Below are 18,944 nucleotides of genomic sequence, written 5' to 3' on the forward strand. Positions count from 1 at the left end.
GGACCTGGGGGAAAGGGGGGAGAAAGAAGATGGTAGGCCATTGAGAGAACGGGGGGGGGGAAGGCGGTGATAGGATAAAACCTGTATCAAGTTTTTGAGCACTGTATATAGTTGTGGGTAGGCACATAGCTGTACACATCTAGGGTAGGTGTGGGCTTTTGGCATTTGTGGATTTTTCTTTCATAAGCATGATGGACTGATGTATAGTTTTTTGAGACAATAAAGTATGTTTTGCAGGGACTTCATGGGAAATGATAAAATGCAATGTGGTTGTACCAGACTTCCAGAGCAAGGATGTCTAGTGTGTGATCAAGCGAAATGTTTTTGGGGTCATGTAAAGTCAAGTCATGAAGGGTTTTTTATATTTTCCTGAGTCAATGTGCACTTGCATGTTACAAGAATTTGATATGTTATGGTGTCCATGTCAAAGGGCTTTTCATGTGTGTGTACGGGGTTGCATGCAAGCTTTAATGTGCATGCTAATGTGTGTGGGAATTGTGTGACTAAAGGTCCAAAATGTGCATTTAATGTGATTTGGGGAAAATGTCTTGAGAGTGGTAAAATGTCACTGATGAGGTGGCAAATTAGGCTGAGGTGGCTGGACTGATTGGGAAGGCATCCTGCTCATGCAAAGGTGGCTACGTGATGGATGAAGGGGAGCTTCTAGGCTGTGAGCTGGAGCTACGTGGAGATGACGGCTGGGAGCTGATTCGGTTTTACGCTAGAAGGATCTACGATGCAAGGGGGGACTCCGAGAAGAGGAGGCTGAACGACGAAAAATGAAGGGGGCTCTCGTAGATGAAAGAGGGTGTGTGCGCTGAGAAGACCTGGGTGCCGGGGATCTCCAGAAATTACAAGCTGTTGTTCGTTGGTTGAGCATAGCTACTACGTAGGTAGGACAGTCGTTGTTTGCACGTGAGCTGATGCAGAGAATCGTGGTCTGGCTGAGATCATATGGAAGGGCTCTGTTTTTTTTCTGATTGAGGAAGCTACGTGGCTGTGCGGGTGACGCTATAAATGTGAGCTAGTTTCTCCGTGAGAAATGAAGGCAGCAGGGCTATTGCTGGAAGTGTCTTCCGTTGGGTTTGTGCGCAGTTGGTGATGATCTATGGATTAGCACAGCTTAAGGTATAGCTGTGTATCGTTGTCTGCTAGCTGAAGGATTTTGGGCGACAGAGACTCCATGAACTCCATATGCAAAGAGATAGAGGGACCAAGGAATTGCAGGCTAAGGCGCAATGGATCGTGACCTGCGTCGATGATGGTTGTCCTAAAGAAGTTAGGCAATTGATGCTTGCTGCAGATGTTCATCAATCACTGATCTTCTGTTTTGTGAGGGAAGAGAAGTTATCCTAAAGGAATCGAAAGCCTCTTTGACATGGTGATCTTATGTTGATTTGATCGTGGGAGATTTCTTAACACTGATAGAGAGGGAGAGGAGGAGGCGCTGTTGCAGCTTTGCAGGAATTATGAGCTGTTGTTCTTGATGGAAGCTTAGGAGTGTGGGCTGTGGCTGACTGTTTTCTGAGTTTTGGGGGGAAGTTCAGTCTTTTTCCGGCTGTGTAGTCTGTTGTCTCTCTTTGAGTCTGTGTGATCCATGTTCAGTCAGTTTTTTTCGTGGGGGTTTGTCTCGGTGCCTATTACAAAGACACATACCCTGGAATCTGGTTCATAAGCTCATCATCTACGAGCCCACATTGCAGCTGATCCCTATGAAGTCTCAGCTATCTGACGTGGTGAAGTACATAATTCCTGGTTGTCTTTCTTTTTTTTTCTTGTCAGTGGAAGAGAGGGGAAGGCATGGCATAAGTGACATCCTAGATGCTCCCTAGTTATGGATGACAAAATTTACTCCGAGGCATATTGGCCATCTTACCCCCATCCACACCAATATAGGCAATATTTAATTGCAACCGTTAAGTCAAACTTCTTCTTGGACAGTCATGTTGCTTGATTGGAAACATTAACCTCCATCCTAGTTGCTTTATAATTAATTGGTCATTTCACGCTTCGTATCCAGGGTACCATGGCATGGCAGACTTACTTTTAGCCTGGCGTGTTTGCTAGTATTATTGATATCTTGCAGGTACAGAAATTGTTTCTTTTGGCACGATACTTTTTTTTCCTCTTTTTTTGGGGTTGGGAGAATGTGGGGGGGTTGGTTGTGTGGTGCAATAACCTGGAAATTTGTAATGTGGAGATTTCAAATCATTGGTTTGATATATAGCCAAAGAAACGGATCCAGAGATTAATGCAGTGCAACCCTCTCTAGTGAAGATTTCACCAATGTTTTGTGATCTTGGGAGAACCTTAGAAAGGAAGGACAAATCTTTACCATGCTGGTGAGCCGTGCCATAATCTTGGGGGAAAGAATGCATCGTAGCTGCATAAGGATAAACAATGCCACGCAAATCCAAAACACGCAGAACATGCTTCTGCAGTTTTCATCTAGGTGAACAACACGGAAAAGGGAAAAAAGGAAGATAAGATTTAAAAACTGGAACTTACTCTAAAAGTTGTACTTATCTATTCCCAATGCCAGTTCCTTTCTTTAAAGTCCCAATGAAAGCAAGTTATTCCTCATAAATTCTATTCACATTTGACAAAATGTATCTTCTTGGCTCATCAATTTGTTCACAATCTGAGATGCTAATAGTCGAGGACTCCTACTAGGATAAGGTACTCATATATGATTTACAACACAAATTTCTTATCTCACAAACTTGCGCATACAAATTCTGACAGCATCTGGCACAATTCATGTAGATCTAGCAAACAAGAGGCCAGTAAATATATGCCCACCCACTTATCTCTTAGGTCATGCGCTAAGTTTTCATGCAGCTTGAACAGAACTTTGAACAGGATCGCCATGTTGATTTCAGAGAAAGCTATATTTATTGCAAAACCTTGAATAGTTTTAAGCTGCAGATAAAATGTCGACTTTTTAAATAATTGCTTTAAAGAAATGGAAAATCACAGGAAAAAAGTGCAGAATCATGCCGAATCTTACTTCAACTATGGAGAGAGGCTTTTGGACACAAAGCTGTGCAATTTGCTGTGACGATAGAATTGCATATGGGAAGACCTCATCCTTTTGTGCCAATCGTTCACGCAGGCTGTCAAGCATTTTTCCCATGCTTGAGCGAAGGATTTCTTGCAAGCCACTTCCGGCATGGATCTTTCCTTCCTGTTTCCTTGTCTTCTTTTCTTGTGTGAACTCAAGGATAACCTTCTTCTTTCCTAAAACATAAGAACATTTTAAGCCAGGTTTTGGGTTTTTCCTTAATATATGCAATTAAAGGGTTTGATATTAAGCAAGAAGATATGGAAATAACAATATAATATAGAAAGTTGACCATGTGATTTTCATTTTACCATCAATCTTCTCTACGACATCATAATGTATTTGTTTGTGTTCGAATTTGTCACTTAGACAACCAATGTTGGCATTGGCATTGATAGCTTGATACATAAACCATGAATCCTATGAATTCACCCCTTGTAATATGTAAGATGTTGGAAAACTGAAGAAAAGAGTAGAGTGGACACAAACTCAGAATACTTGCATTACTTCAATTGTAGAATGAAGAAGAGTGAGGTCCTTAAGTAGGCACCTCATACATGCTCACTGACATCACTGATGACTTCAGAGCTCCACAATCATCTCCTCAATCTGCTCCTAGATTCTCTCAATCATCCTATGTGGCTCTCCACCACCTAACTGTGCTTGTGGGCACCTAACTGTGCCTCTAGCACTCACACATAGAAACATAAGGTGTGCCTGAGGCATACACCTTGAGATATCCCAACAAACCCCCCCTCAAGGGAATGCCTCAGGCTATGTCAAGGATACATCTAGTCTCATAGTTTCTCATGCCATCTCATGGTGGTCAAGGATAAATCTATGGCTAGGTTCTCATGCTAGCAAGGGTTCCCTTGGGTGTAAGGTAAACAAAAGGGATACAAAAAGACCTTCCAATGGTTATCTCCCCTGCATGTACATGCACACAATGTCTGCAGGAGGTACCATGGAGCAAAACATACACATGGCCTACATCATAAGGTGACCAGAGGTGTTTACAAAACACACAAAACACAATAGTTTATTTTCATTCATTTTGGAGGACTATCCAGGCTGAGTACCTTGACATAAAAAAAGAGATCTAGAGCATACATAGAGATGATTAAAATGCATGATCTTCATGGGATGCCTCATCTTGTGGAGGCTCAACTGAAAGTAGATTTGCATTTTCTTTCTTTGCTTTGGCTCTGCAAACTTCTCATTATGGTTGTTCTTGCCACAGTGCTTGCATGGATTAATTTTGAAGCAGTCCTTTGAAAGGTGATTTGTCTTTCCACAGTGATTACAAGGAGTATACTTGCCCTTCTGGACTTTTACAGCATAAGCAATGTCATTGCCTTTCCTGAGCTCCATATGCCTTTCTTCTTCTTGGAGAGCAGAGATAATACCTTCAAGATTAGGATTAGGAAGATTTTTCAAAGTGGTAACTATGTGATCATAATCTTCAGGCATGCTCTTAAGTAACACTGCCATAGCATCATCTGGAGAAATAGGAGAGTTGATAGAAGCTAATTGAGTCATAAGACTCCGCATATAGTTGACATGAGCTGCTAAAGTAGTACCACTAGTCATCTTCAATTCAAAGAAAGAGATTTTAAGTGATAGTTTAGAGATGTGAGAGCTAGCACCAAAAATCATGTCAAGCTTCTGCCAAGCTTCCGAAGGAGACTCCAAGTCAGAGATATGGTGTATATAATCATCTCCTAAAGCAAGAGCAATGATACCATATGCTTTTTCTTCTCTAGCTGGATCCCTTGCCGGTCGTGTCGGAGTTGAGGATTCTCCAGCATTGGAGGCCGTAGAAGAAGCGGTAGGAGTAGGTTTAACAAGTCCCCATAAGTTCTCCCTCATCAATGCAAATTTCACCTTCATTTGCCATGTATGGAAGCCCTTTCCATTGAACTTTTCTAGATTCAATAGGGTAGCCATGAGAGGGTCTAACCCAGATATTGGGCAGTGTCTATCTCTCTTACAAGGCAAAAAATAACTGAAAGACTTCCAAAATATGAGCACTTGATGTAGCAAAGACTAGTGACCAAATTTCAAACAGTGATGCTTCTTCTTACAGGCTTCATAGAAGTGGGTGAAATGAATACTTTCCAATCAAAACCAGGTCTAGCAATTCAAAACAAAACTGAAGCCACACTTGTACTGAAGTTATTGAAAGCTTCAAAAGACCAGAAATGCTAGAGTAGCATTTTATGTAGCATCATCTTCAAAAGCTTGTCAAAACTGTCAAAACTAAAGAGCTGAACTTGGAGGGCTTATAGCTCACTCTTCAAAGCAAAAGAAAGGGGGCTTTCTGAGGCAAAAGAAAGCTGGTATACCACAGTAGATCCTCTGGGAAGAAGAGGCGCAAAAACGCGTCAGGTCGCCTTCTCTTCCTTCTACAAAGTCGACTGGTTTTTCTCTGTTTTCTCCTTCAATATGCAGCCATTGCTGCTCAGATTTCAGCACAAGGTAGCCCAAGGTATGGAGAAGCTTCCCCTGAAAGGAATTAGAGAAAGAAGGAGCAGGCGCAAAGAAAACGCAGGAAGAGAAATCGACGAACACCGTGTAATGGCGACCAGCAGAGATGGAGGTTCTTCAATTCCTTGCAGCCGGAAGTTCGCCCCTTCAAGGTGGATCTCCAGCAGGAAGGGCGTGGGAAATGGTTGAGAACCTGAGGAGAACAGGCTTAAGCAAATTTTGGGAAGAAGAGGGAGAGATGGTGAAGAAGAAGAAGAAGAAGATGATGATGATGTGGCAGAAATGGGCTCAAGGGGGATGAAATGGCTCTGATACCATGTTGGAAAACTGAAGAAAAGAGTAGAGTGGACACAAACTCAGAATACTTGCATTACTTCAATTGTAGAATGAAGAAGAGTGAGGTCCTTAAGTAGGCACCTCATACATGCTCACTGACATCACTGATGACTTCAGAGCTCCACAATCATCTCCTCAATCTGCTCCTAGATTCTCTCAATCATCCTATGTGGCTCTCCACCACCTAACTGTGCTTGTGGGCACCTAACTGTGCTTGTGGGCACCTAACTGTGCCTCTAGCACTCACACATAGAAACATAAGGTGTGCCTGAGGCATACACCTTGAGATATCCCAACATAAGACACATAGGAACCATTCTTGAAGACAAGTTATAGAATTGAAAGCTTGAAGACAGGTTATAGAATTGAAAGCTTGATACCCAGAATTAAAGAGGGAAGCTATTTCTGAGAAAAAAAGGCAACCAAAATGCTTGTTCCATAACTCCATAGGGAGAAGCAGGTTTGATCACAGAGAAAAAGCCAAATCAGTAGAGCGATGGTGAGGGCTGCCATCTGTAAAAACTCAATGCAATGGTTATCATTTCACTTCCTTTGAGGTGACTTACGAACTGAAGCTTTTGATCATCTGGAAGGTTTTTGAAATCCTTCCAAGAACACGGAAGCGGGTTCTCTCTCCCATCTAGACCATTGCATGTATTGAGAAGTACCAAGAGGCCCGCCATGATCATCAACAAGTACGTTGTCATTCCACATGACGGGCTGCCCAACAATCTCTTCCAGAAAAGGCAGCCATAGGTGAGGATGAAGGAATCTTGAGATGTGCTGATGTGAAAATCTACCTCAATACTATCCATCCAATCCCCACCCATGAAAAGAGAGCGGATTATATTAAAATCTACCTAGTACTACAAGGTGAGGATGAAGGAATCTTGAGATGTGCTTATGTGAAAATCTACCTCAATACTATCCATCCAATCCCCACCCATGAAAAGAGAGCAGGATTGTATTAAAATCTACCCAGTACTACAATCCCCAATGTGGAAGGAGAGCAGGACTGTATGCAATGAACATTAAGAAAAATTTCCAAGGCTCTATCCCATGGAATCTCCTAAAGAAGTTAGTCGCAATTGGATATGTCCGGTCAAGAACTGAAAATAACATATAGAATATATCCAATCTTACAACTTAAAATTTTGACAAGACAAGCAAAAGAAGGAAAGAAGGGAGTTTGTAAGTGACTTCAAACAAAATTATAAGTAAATGGGGGAAAAATAAATTTAGTAAGTAAAGATGCGCTATCTTCTTATTAGTACCCAAACATAAGCTACCATCTGGGGTTCGAAAGATTCTCGAATTTCTTGGGTTAATCCAGTGCTTATTAAGATTTGAAATCCCAACCCAAAGAACAAACTTTGATAGCAGAAAGGAAGAAACGAAGCAGAAAACGAGAAAACAAAATGCACTCGTACCATGAGAGAGAAAGAAAAAAAGTTTATTAAAGTAGTCTACTAAAGACCGATGGGTCTCATCTGATAGAAAACCTGATACAATGAGCAAAAGGGTGGAGCTACTAAGCGAGCATCCTAACCCATGCTAGAGAAAAACTGTGTAGACATAGTCAATGCTATCATCATGCATGTCACCATAGTCATAGTCAGCTCTGGCATCATCATCTCTCACAATAGATGAAATCTGATCCAATGCAGCGCTATACCTGATGACGGACTAGGCACTGTAGGCAAGAAGCCCATAATAGATCGATGTTTGCTGTCTGGAGGAGTATTCTGTCATGCCCTCCTGGTGGCTACTCTATGCTTGACGAGCGCCACAGTAACCCCTGTCGGCCGCACTCCAAGTTTGAAAATAGATGAGATGTCAGCTAGTGTAATCTGTGCGTCTATCCTCCACTGAGTGTGCCACATCTCGATCTCGGGGTCCTTGCCTCTCCTACTATCTGTGATCATGGGGAAAGCAAGCTCTGGCGGGAAGAACTTTGTGATCCTACTCTGGGATGGACCAGACAAGGCCTCCTGCCCCTGTCTCGGTGATCTGATGAGATGCTCTCTATGCCAGATCGCCTCGTGAATGAAAGAGGCAAGGCACCTCTGATCTCAGTATGAGAGGAGTCTGGAGAGGCCCTCGAATCCATCTCTCAAAAGGCAGTGGTATCGTCCACGAACCTTGTAGTAGATTGGGCAACAGAACGCAAAGTGCTCCTCTAACTCAACCTCATGCCGCTCACATAATGTGTAGATACGGGTCTCTCTGGTGATCCCCTCTGCTCGTCCGCTCTTGGTACGTAGTCGGTGCAATGACACATGGAACTGTCCACTGGCAATCCTAAGTGAGTGTAGTAGGTGGATCTGAGTGTACCCAGGCGGGATAATGAAACCCTCCTCAGAGATGCATAGGAAGTGGTCCTGAAAGAAACTAAACTTCACAGGAAGCTCTATCTGTGCCAAACAGGTCATGAATGTGTGTAATTGCAAAAGATCCTCTCCGATGATCGGATTGAACTTGTTGCCCCAGAGAGAGAGAGAGAGAGAGAGAGAGAGAGAGAAAATTGTATTAACGTCTTCAAAAGGCTGGCCTATGAGACAAACTACAATCAATAAAGCAACTCATATAAGCCATTGTGTGCTGAACCAAAAGGGCTCGCTAAGGCCCTTGCTAAGTGCTAAGATAAGCTGATAAAGTCGAAATCTCAGAAACTCAGACAAGCAAAGGTAGTGCTCCAAATACATATCAGAACAACTTTGATAGCAGAAGGAAGAAACGAAGCATAAAATGAGAAACAAAATGCACGCGTGAGAGAGAGGGGGAGAGAGAGAGAGAGAGAGAGAGAGATTAACGTCCTCGAGAGACCTCACGGGTCTAGGGACAAAGCACACACCAAAAAAGATGACTTACAACATCTGGATACACCAGAGGGTCAAGGAGTGCACATGGCGTCTTAGCTCGAAGTTATTATAGCACACATCTAGAATCTAGTACTATGATAGAAAAAATGGCTTTCATTCCATCAGGTTAAGACTGAGGGTCTTTGGTTTTGGATTTGAAGTCTCTAATAAGTGCTTTCCCATCTCTATAAACAGACCATTTAGCTTCCTTGCAATCTTCTTCACTTTGGCTAATTCTGTGGCTTTCATCTTGAGCTGAGTCAGGGTGAACTCCTCTGAAATCCATATCTTTGTGCCTCTTAACTAGTTGGTTTTCTTGAGAATTTTGTTCTTGCTAACTTGTCCTTCAGAACTAATTGGGCTTGTGTCCCTTGTTGGACACCAACCATATCTTTTGAGTCCCATTCAATTTGGGGGATTGCTTCTGTGACATGTTCCAGATTTTCTACCATGCTCCCATCCTGCGAGCCCACGGCTATTATTCGCCCTTGTCTCCTGTTCTTGTACTTCTTCATAAACATCCTATGTGTTGATTTTGTTGCTCATTTTTCCTGTAATTTCCTGTTTTATTGATTTGACCTGAGTGGTAAGTCCGTCCTGGACTTTGGTTACCAGCTTTGGTTTGAGCGCTGCTTCACTTTGTATCTATAATACTTCTTGTATAATTTCTTGTTTGCCTTTGTTCTCCATATTGAAAACTTTCATCTCCAGAGAGGCAAGTCAAGACTTAGCCTCTCTAAGTTCTTGTTGTAGATAGTAAACTTGTTCCTGTAGGTTCAGACCTGTGAGTTTGCTGCATTGCCTTCGATAATTCAAGTCGTAAGGAGAGGGAGTTCAGGTAAAACCAGTAATGGCAGGAAAGGAGAGTTTCTTCATTGTAGGTGTTGAGGTAGGAGTTGAGATAGCAGATTTCTTCTCCATGGAGGTCTTTGAGAGCTCCATGGCGGCCTATGAGTGAATTGGAGGCCCCTTTGCTATCTCTTAACACCCTAGACTCAGCCCGGTCAGCTAAGTCTAGTGCTGAGAGTCTACTACTTTTGTGCCCCCCTAGGCTGGCAAACTGCTCGCTGGATCTGCCCCCTCCTCGTGACTTGACCTTGGCGCCGCCATGACCCGACCTTCTAACTGTTGTGTGTGTGTGTGTGTGTGTGAGAGAGAGAGAGAGAGAGAGAGAGAGAGAGAGTGTGTGTGTTTTGTTAACATGTTGAAGTACTACCCATGAAGTGTTGAAGATCATAATCTGCATGATTCCGAGACTCCAAGAGATGCAAATACCAAAAGCCATGATATGAGGGGTGATGAGCTTATATGAGTCAATGAGAGGGATTACACACCCTTGGAGGTCTATTAGATTGGATCAAAGTGAAGCAAGGATGTCCCCTCTCAGCGACACTCTTCGGTCTCTACTTTGATGAGATCATGACTTTCATTGATTGCCTAGGAGGGTAGGGGATCCTTGCTTGCTGATCTAATGATACAGATACTACTATACGCAAATGATATAGTTTTCATCTCCTCTTCAATAGCAAGCCTACACAGACATCCTACAAGTGAGACCTGATGGTATACCTTGGCAAGGCCAAGGCCCATGGGACTATGTCAAATGCCTTCGGAAAGTCTACAATGCAGGTGTAGACTTTCTGGGATCTCAATCTCGCCTCCACATTGACAACCCGTAGGATGAAGATGTGGTCAAGAGTGGGATGCTGCCGTGTATGAGCTGATCTCCCTCTCTAGCACATACCTATAGATCTTGGCTAGTGTGTGGCCTATCATGAGTGTGTGGTAGTTCCTTGAGTCCATGGGATCCCTTGCTTTGCATATCGGCACAATCGTGGTGGTACTCCAAGCAAGGGGAAGCCGTGCAATACCACATGTTAAACATCTACGCTAAGATCAGGGCCTGCTCGTGAGCTAAGTACTCCGTTTGCAATGCCTCATGGTCCTAGGCTTTCCAGTTGTGAAGCTGACGCAGTGCAGCCCCCACATGCTGTGTGGTGAACAAGATGGATGTGGTGGGTCTGGTCAAGGAAGACATGTCCAATGGTGCCAGTATTAGGATGTCATAGAGTGTGGTTGCGTACATGTGCCAGATGCTCGTATCAATGATGGGGATGGGGTGAGTTACCCTCAAAGAGAAGCCCCCACGCAAAAGTGGGATACCGTCCCAAAAATATCTGATCACCTCATCCATCCTATGTGAAAGGAAAGCTCGTCTCTTTTGACATGTCAAGCAACGTGATATCTATTGCACCTCAGTCCTCATAAGGTGCCCAGAAGCTCACATGTGAGGTCAGATCTCATCTCTTGACACTCATCATCAAACAAGTTTTGGGGCATCTTCCCAGCTGGGGAACGTGTTGTAGATCAAGTCGTGGGAAACAACTTGGTAGCGGCATCCTAAACCACTGATACCAAAGTGTCTAAAGTGTGGGCAAGGTCTACATCTTCTCCAAGGAAGGTCGGTAGCGCCCAGGATAGATGGCTCATATACACCGTCTCAAGGGCATGGTCGAAGTATACTTGGACACGAGTGGGGACCGGCGGGTCCCGTCCTCTGGATGGCATGGAGGTCAAGATGATGAAAGTCAAATAGGAATGGTCAACGCCTAGTTTTTTGGGGGGAAGGGGGTTGAGATCATGTATATGTGAGGCAAAGTAGAGAGAGAGAGAGAGAGAGAGAGAGAGAGAGAGAAAGAAAGAAAGAAAGTGTATTATTGTCCACTAAAGGCCAAAATGGGCCCATGGGACATCAAGAACTCTGCATACAAGATAGCACAAAATCAACGTGCCACAAAGAAGAGGCATCGTCGAATATCATCTAAGTGCTACGCAATACAATGCAAGTGAAAGTACATAATGTCAAATCTGAGCCTAAATACAAAGTAAACTAGATGCAAGGAAACCGCCCCTGGGTGCAAAATGGGGGAATGAGTACAATATGCCAATGCAAAGATACAAGTCCAGGTGTCACGGAGTCTGAGAACCAAAATAATACTGGAAATCCTGTCCATCGACTCTGCCTCCTGCTATGAGAGTACAAATCTGAGCAAAGGTGAGGTGAGCAGCTGGTGGGGCGAGATCTCCATGAGTAAGTCTCCTCCGAAAAGCTGCCATCATCCTGGATCGCGTCTGGAGATGAAGCGACGAGTACGTCCCCTATGTAACAAGATCCTGCGGCGTCTACAAATCATCTCATATGTACATCCACAGGGTGGAGGCATGTGTCCTGTGTGAGCCCTGACTTCCTCGTGCTCCTCCTGTTCTCTGTCCTCTGGTATAGCGTGTGCCTGAGCTCTATCAGGCTGGGCTCTATCACGCTCCGGTCTGTGTTGATGGTCTCTGAGGTAGTCTCGTCGAAGCATAGTGGCCTCCCTGACATAAAGAGCTAGGCAATGCTGATCCTCGTAGTCCATCACTCGTGAGAGAGGTCCAAAGCCATCCGTGAAGAGACAATGGAATCTACCTCTGAGCTCATAATATAGCGGGCATCTGCAAATGAAGTGCTCCTCTGACTCCACCTCTCCCATGGTGCAGCAAGGGCAGATCCTGGTCTCTCGGCCTGGTCGCCGTCCATCCTCCATGCGTCGCATCCTACCAGCCTCTATCTTGAGCTGATGCGAAGAGACTCTAAGCTGGCCAAGGGCAATCCTCAGTGAGTGGGACATGTGGATACCTGTATAGCCTGGTGGAATGACAAATCCATCCTCTGAGATCCGAAGGAAGTGGTCACGATATGTGGCCATCTTCGTCGGAAGCTACGTGGGATAAATCCAAGTGCGATACGTATGAAGCTGCAGCAAGTCTGCTCTCGTGACCTGGCTAAGCTCGTGGCGAGTCAACTCGAGATGAGGGGCATCTATGCTGTATCGGAAGGGAGGCAGTCTATCCATGTCTAGTCCAAGAGATGTGAGCCACCTAGTGAGTCTGAAGTACCAGCAGTATCGAGCCCCAGATTGTGCCAACTCCATAGAAGATGCAAGTGCTAACCATGGCAACCGAGCTCTGCCTGCTGTTGAGTCTCCAAACTCCCTAACCCTCTGCAAATACATGACCGACTGAAACGCTGCATCCAATGCAAGGGGAGTAGCTCCAAACTCTGCTAGCATGATCTCGTGCGGAACTGTAGCCTTGGCCCTAATGAGCCGAGAGAACATGATGATCTGTAACCTCTCTACTCGTCTCCAATCTGCAGCGCCGAGGTCTCCTGCCCAGAAAGGAGCTGCATACATCGCAGATGGTCTCACCAATGTATCAAAAAGCAAGGATTTCGTATCGGGATGCTGAAAGTGGGACTGAAAACATTGACGCTCAAGATGAGCCAACGAAGCATACCCTTTACTAATCCTATCTCGTGCTGCATATGTCATGGTGAAAACCGGTCCCCTGAAAACTGCCCCCAAATAAGTGTACTCTCTAACAAGCTCAATGGGCTGTCCGTCATAAGTGAAGCAAAACTCATCCGTGCTGTAAATACGATCAGAGGTGTTGAAAACCATAACCTTGGTCTTGCCAAGGTTTACGGTCAACCCCCTGTCCTGGCAAAACCTGTGGAGTGCCTCAATATGTGCCTGGAGGCCCTGAGCAGTAGAGGAAATGAGAACCACATCGTCCGCATACAGGAGGATAGGAATGGAGGATCCTGAGAGAGTAGAGCCCACACCGCCTGTCATCTGTATAAACATCTCTAGCTCATCAATATATAATCCAAAGAGAGTAGGAGAGAGCGGGCAACCCTGCTTCACCCCAATCGTGCTGCATACCTCCTCTGAGAGCCCCTCACGTGTCCGAACCCAACCAGTGACCCTCTCATACAAAGCCATGATAGCCCACTGTATCTCTCCACTGAAGCCCATCTGGCGAATCCTCTGAAACAATCTGAATCGCAGAACTGTGTCAAATGCCTTCCTGAAGTCCACGAAGCAACAATAAAGCCGTTGCCTTCGTGACTTCGCCTCCTCTACCAGTGCCCTGAGTGTGAGGATGTGGTCAAGTGTCGAATGATCCCTGCGAAATCCAGCCTGCCCTCTGGCTCTGAGTCCTGTCATCTCGGCATGGTCATTTATACAGCTTTCCAAAACTGATGCATAGATCTTGGCCATAACGTGGCCAATCATGATGGTCCTGTGATTCAACGGCTCCATAGGGTCCCCCGACTTGTGGATAGGTACTATGGTATTGCCTAACCAGGACTGTGGTAGGCCTGTACAAACAGACTCATTGAAGAGACGGGAAAGAACAAAATCTAAGGCATCAATCCCATGGATTACATACTCCGCTTGCAATCCATCATGATCCTTAGCTCTCCCGTTCTTCAATCGGTGGACTGCTGCACGGACACTCTCTGGTGTGAAGAGACTAGATGAAGTTGGCCTAGGGGAATGGGATAAATCGATGGCTGGCTGATCTGGAACATCGTATAGAGCTGAAGTGTATGCAGACCAGACACGTGGATCTATGAGGGGGCTCTGAGACTTCGAGTGGAGGAATTTTCTCCAGAATTCCTTGGAGTCACAGCTGAAAAGCAAGCTTCTCAGCTCCTCCTCATTCCGGGCTAGAAATTGGCGTTTCTTGCGCCTAACCAACCACTTGTAGTCTCTCTTGGTTTCGGCAAGGAGGGAAGACTTCTCCTTGGTCTCAAGGTGAAGTTTCCTGCGAAGTTCCTTACACTCCTCGTCATACCAACCGTTGCAAGGAACAAGACCAACCGGTGGCGGACTAGACGAATGACATGTGGCAGGGAACGACATGTGAGCGGCAGAAACAAGTGAAGTATGTACAAGTTCCCACCGGTCCTGCGTGGATGGTAGAGCATCTAATAGATGAGGACGGAGTAGGCGGCTGAGGTTCTGGCTATATACATCATCGAACTGGTGGTCGAAATGAACCTCGTAATAGGGTTGGCGGTCATGATAACGAGGGGGGGGTGGGGTCATGGGAGACATTAGTCAAAGTAAAGTGGATGAGTGCATGGTCGGCAGAGGGCATGAAGGGGCTAACAATAAGGCTATGGATGGAAGGGACTAGAGTCGGGGGACCTATGATGTAGTCGATCACGCTAGTACCACGCCCAGAAGCAGAAGAGAATGTAGGCATGGAAGACTGTGGCCACCTAGACAAGCCGTTATAAATGACCATACTGTGCGAGGTGAGGAGCTCCAGTAACTGACGTCCCTGATCTGTGGGCTGTACTGTGCAGTCTGATGAAGTCCGACAGAGGCTATCATCGTGAAATGCTGGGAGTATGACCGGATCCTCCATGAAGTCATAAGTGAGGGCCTGTCTGTCTGAGGTCCTCTCGTTGAAGTCTCCTAAAAGGATGACTTCTCTGCAATGTGAAAAATCTGCAATGTCCGCTGAGAGATCCTCAAATATGGACTGGCCTGGTCCAGTGGAAGAATAGATCGACTGCGCCGGGGGGAAGTAGCAAATTGCAATAAAAAGATCTCGCTGAGGGGCTCTGCGGCAGATGCGTACCCACAAGAATCGGGCATGTAAATCTGCTCTCTCCACTGTGATGATCCGATCGAGATGCTCTCTGTACAAAATGGCCACTCCTCCAGATCCTCTCACTCCAAATGTTCGAGTGTGCTGCCTGAAGGCAGATCTCCATGTATACCCTGTCACTCGTGGCAAAGGTCTCTCTGGACTCTCGTGTGTCTCCGTGAAAAAGATGATATCTCTCCCAAAGAATGCCCCCCGTAGATTGCCCGGCTGTGCTGTAAAAGAACCATTGCAGTTCCATACAGCGATGTGTAGACTATATGACGGGTGGTGTGTCCCATGGGCCTTGTCCCATCAAGCGGTCGTAGCAGGAGGTGGAGGTGGGGCTATATCTGCTGGTCTGTCATCTCTAAGCAATGTGGGAGCACGCCTGAAAGTGCCTGTGATGAGTCTGCCATCCCTGATCACTGCCCACTTGCCCTGAGCTCGGGCTGCATCTCTCTGAGGCATGAGCGCCTTGCGCTCCTCAACCTGTATCTGAGTCAGATCCTCGTCCATGGAAATCTGTGGGTGGTCTCTGAGTGTCCCTCTCCTCCTGAGGGCAGCTAGACGTGCCTGGGCATCTTTGAATCTGATAATGAGGGGCTGCTCTCTAGTACGATCCCTCCCGACTCTATATGATCCTACTATGCCATGATCCTGTACTCCCAGTGTCTGAGAGACAAAGGTCACAGCCTGTGTCATCGTGGACTCTGTCGCCGAGGGCAAGATACCACGAATGCGAATGTTGAGGGCCTTTGTGGCCCTCTGCTGTGACTCGTCGGCCAATGTAGCTGATACAATCGATCTCTGAGGCTGTGATGGCTGACGGTGGACGACATCCACCCACTCTGTGGCTCTCTGGACCTCTGTCTGAAGGGAGGTCAAACGCTCCTCAACCGCTGCTACTGCTGTAGTGGGAGATGTGTCTATGTGCTGAACGCAAGTCTCGATCTGCTGCACTCGCTCTATGTGTCCATGAATCTCTCCAGCAAGAGTCCTATGAGTCGCCTGTAAGACCTGAAGATCTGTCCTAATAGACAAGATCTCCCGATCCTGCTGTGTCACTCGATCAGCAAGAGATGCAACCTGAGCTGTAAGTAGAGCAATGGTCTCGTCCTTCCTGTGAAGCATCTGAAGGGCAGCTCGGAGGTGGGTCTCAAAGTGCTGAAGCTCTGGTAGGATGTGGCGGCAAGGACAAACAGCACAAGGCATGGAAGGAGAAAGAAAGGGAGAAAGGGGGGAAACTGGTAAGGTGGGTAGCGGGGATGAAGGAGAAGGCTGGAAAGGGGGAGAGAAAGCGGGTACCGGGGATGGAGAGGAGGGGATGGGTAAAGTCTGTAGAGAGGATGAGGAGGAGGGAGCCTCTGGCAAAGTAGGTAAAATAGGCAACAAAGGGGGGGAAGAGGTGACAGAGGGCTGTGAGAGGGGGAGCAAAAAGGGTGGAGAAGGGGTAGGAGAAGAAGGAACCTGAGAGGGGAGGGGTGAAAAAAACTGCGGGTACAAAGTAGCTATGGACGGAAGATGAGATAATGGAGCTGAAACCGGTGTACCTGCGACTGGGAGTGCGGCAAGTGCGGGCACTGCGCTGGGCGGAAGATGAGATAGTGGAGCTGAAACCGGTGTACCTGCGACTGGGAGTGCGGCAAGTGCAGGCACTGCGCTGTCCTTTGAAGAAGATGCAAGTCCTCTTCTACTATAGTGCAGCATATCGGTCGTGGCGGCCATTCATGTTGCTGCTGTTGCTGCTTCTGTAACATGCTCGACGGTGTCGGCCATGTTTAATTACGGGAAACTGGCAACATTGAAAAGCGGGAGATGGCGAGCGCTGCCAATGTATGATGAGAGAGAGAGAGAGAGAGAGAGAGAGAGAGAGAGAGAGAGAGAGAGACAAAGAGAAGAGAGATTTTAAAATTAAAAAGAAAAGTTGGGGTTTTTTTTAAATTTATTTATTAAAAAAAAAAAAAGGGGGTTGGGGCTGCGTTTTTATTTTTTATTTTTTATTTTAAAAAAAAAGGAGGGGGGGCCGGGGGGGTCGGGGCTGCAAGTGCGAGGGGGGGCGGGGGGGTGAGAGGAGGGGCGCGAGGGGATGGGCGGGGGGGTTGACCGAGGGGGTGAGCGGGAGGGTTGAGGGAGGGGGGTGAGCGGGGGGGCTGCGGGGGCTGAGTGGAGAGAGAGAGAGAGAGAGAGAGAGAGAGAGAGAGAGATTAATGTCCACGGGAGGCCGGGCCTATGGTACTAAGTGCACAGAAAAGCGAATTCATACAAGCTTAGTGGGCTGAAGCAAAGGGTACGCTAGGACCCTTGCTGAGTACTAATCTATGCTAACAGAATCATCATCATAATAATAGAAAAAAAACAGTCAACTACGGCTTCAAAGTGGGCCATATCAATCTATCTATCCAGGCGCTGGGACGAAACCGAAGCCTAGTACAGTGATGGCTCTCTAGTGGGTTGTGAAGATGTCTCGTATCTACGTCTGTCGAGCTGTCTCGTGCTGCGGTAGGGGACGCGGTCTCCTCGCTCTCTGGACTCTCTGGGCTATGTCTAGAGTGACCCCTCATCTGTCGGTCTCCCATAAGGAAAGCTGTGATAGGTTGGACCTCAATAGAGTGTACTCTGGGGACTCTCTGTCGTACATGTGGCCTTTGCGTCCCTCTCTCGGTGGTACTATGCCAGCTGCTCATCTAGACTGCTCTCATATCGGCTAGCTTCTCTTCACTGTGTCCCGGGATTGACTCAAATGTATAGAAGTCTGTGACGTGCCACTGTGCTCGGTCACCCTCTATGTCCTGTAGTGGTCTAACCATCCCCTGCTGCTCTCTGATTTGTCGTAGAAGCGTCTCCCTGTGTCGCCGCATCTCCACCAAATAAAGCCCGATATAGACTTGGTCATGGAAATGGATCAGTCGTGACAAAGGACCGAAGCCACTCCCCTCTAGGTAGAGACAGTGGTAGCATCCCCAAATCTCGAAGTAGGCTGGGCAAACACAAAGAAAATGCTCCTATGTCTCAACCGCCCCCAACGTACATAGCGTGCAGACGCGTTGCTCTCTAGATATACCTGCTGCTCCCCAGGTATACCTGCTGCTTTCCCTGCCTCGATCCTCAGTTGATGGGACGAAACCCGCATCTGACCAATGGCAATCCTCAGTGCATGGGAGGGAGACTCCTCTATCCTCGAGATACTGGGGGTCTGATAATGAATCCCTCCTCAGATACTCTCAGGAAGTGGTCGTGCTAAAACTGAGTCTTGGTGGGGAGCTTTTGATCCCCCCCCAAAGTCCGAGATGTGTGAAGCTGGAGGAGGTCTAACCGTATGATACGGTTGATCTCATCTCGTGGGATCGACTTAGGAGGTGCATCCATGCTGTACTAAAAGGGGAGAAGCCTATCCATCTGGATACCGTGCTTGGCAAGCCATGTAGATATGTGTGCATACCATGTGTTTGCCCCGCTCATTGCGGGTCATCTGGATGACTCTAGGGCCAACCTCGGAAGTCTCCAATGGGTAAGTCCCAGACTTTGTGGATGAAAGTCACTGTTTGAAAGATGGCATCAACTTGGAGAGGTGTCATGGTGAACTCTGCATGTACTATCTCATGTGGAACTAAGGGCTTACATCGGATCATCTTGGAGAGAAAGAAAGAAAGAAAGTGTATTATTGTCCACTAAAGGCCAAAATGGGCCCATGGGACATCAAGAACTCTGCA

The 18,944-nt window shown here is 46.5% G+C and overlaps 1 protein-coding gene across 2 annotated transcripts in view; it reads right to left on the bottom strand.

Annotated features, from left to right (window-relative positions):
• RECQL2 (RECQ helicase L2) overlaps positions 1-18,944 on the bottom strand; it is a 176,407-nt gene that overhangs the window by 12,410 nt on the left and 145,053 nt on the right. For both annotated transcript variants that reach the window (XR_015543197.1, XM_087394163.1), the window contains exon 19: positions 3,011-3,240. Coding sequence is in view for 1 of the 2 variants with exons in the window: in XM_087394163.1 (XP_087250289.1) it covers positions 3,011-3,240 (230 nt within the window). In the remaining variant the exon portion in view is untranslated. The remainder of the gene's footprint in view (positions 1-3,010; positions 3,241-18,944) is intronic.

The sequence above is a fragment of the Dipteris shenzhenensis genome, chromosome 23 (genome assembly GCF_047967505.1).
Source record: "Dipteris shenzhenensis isolate YYH24624 ecotype China chromosome 23, Dip_SZ_1.0, whole genome shotgun sequence".
NCBI lineage: Eukaryota > Viridiplantae > Streptophyta > Polypodiopsida > Gleicheniales > Dipteridaceae > Dipteris > Dipteris shenzhenensis.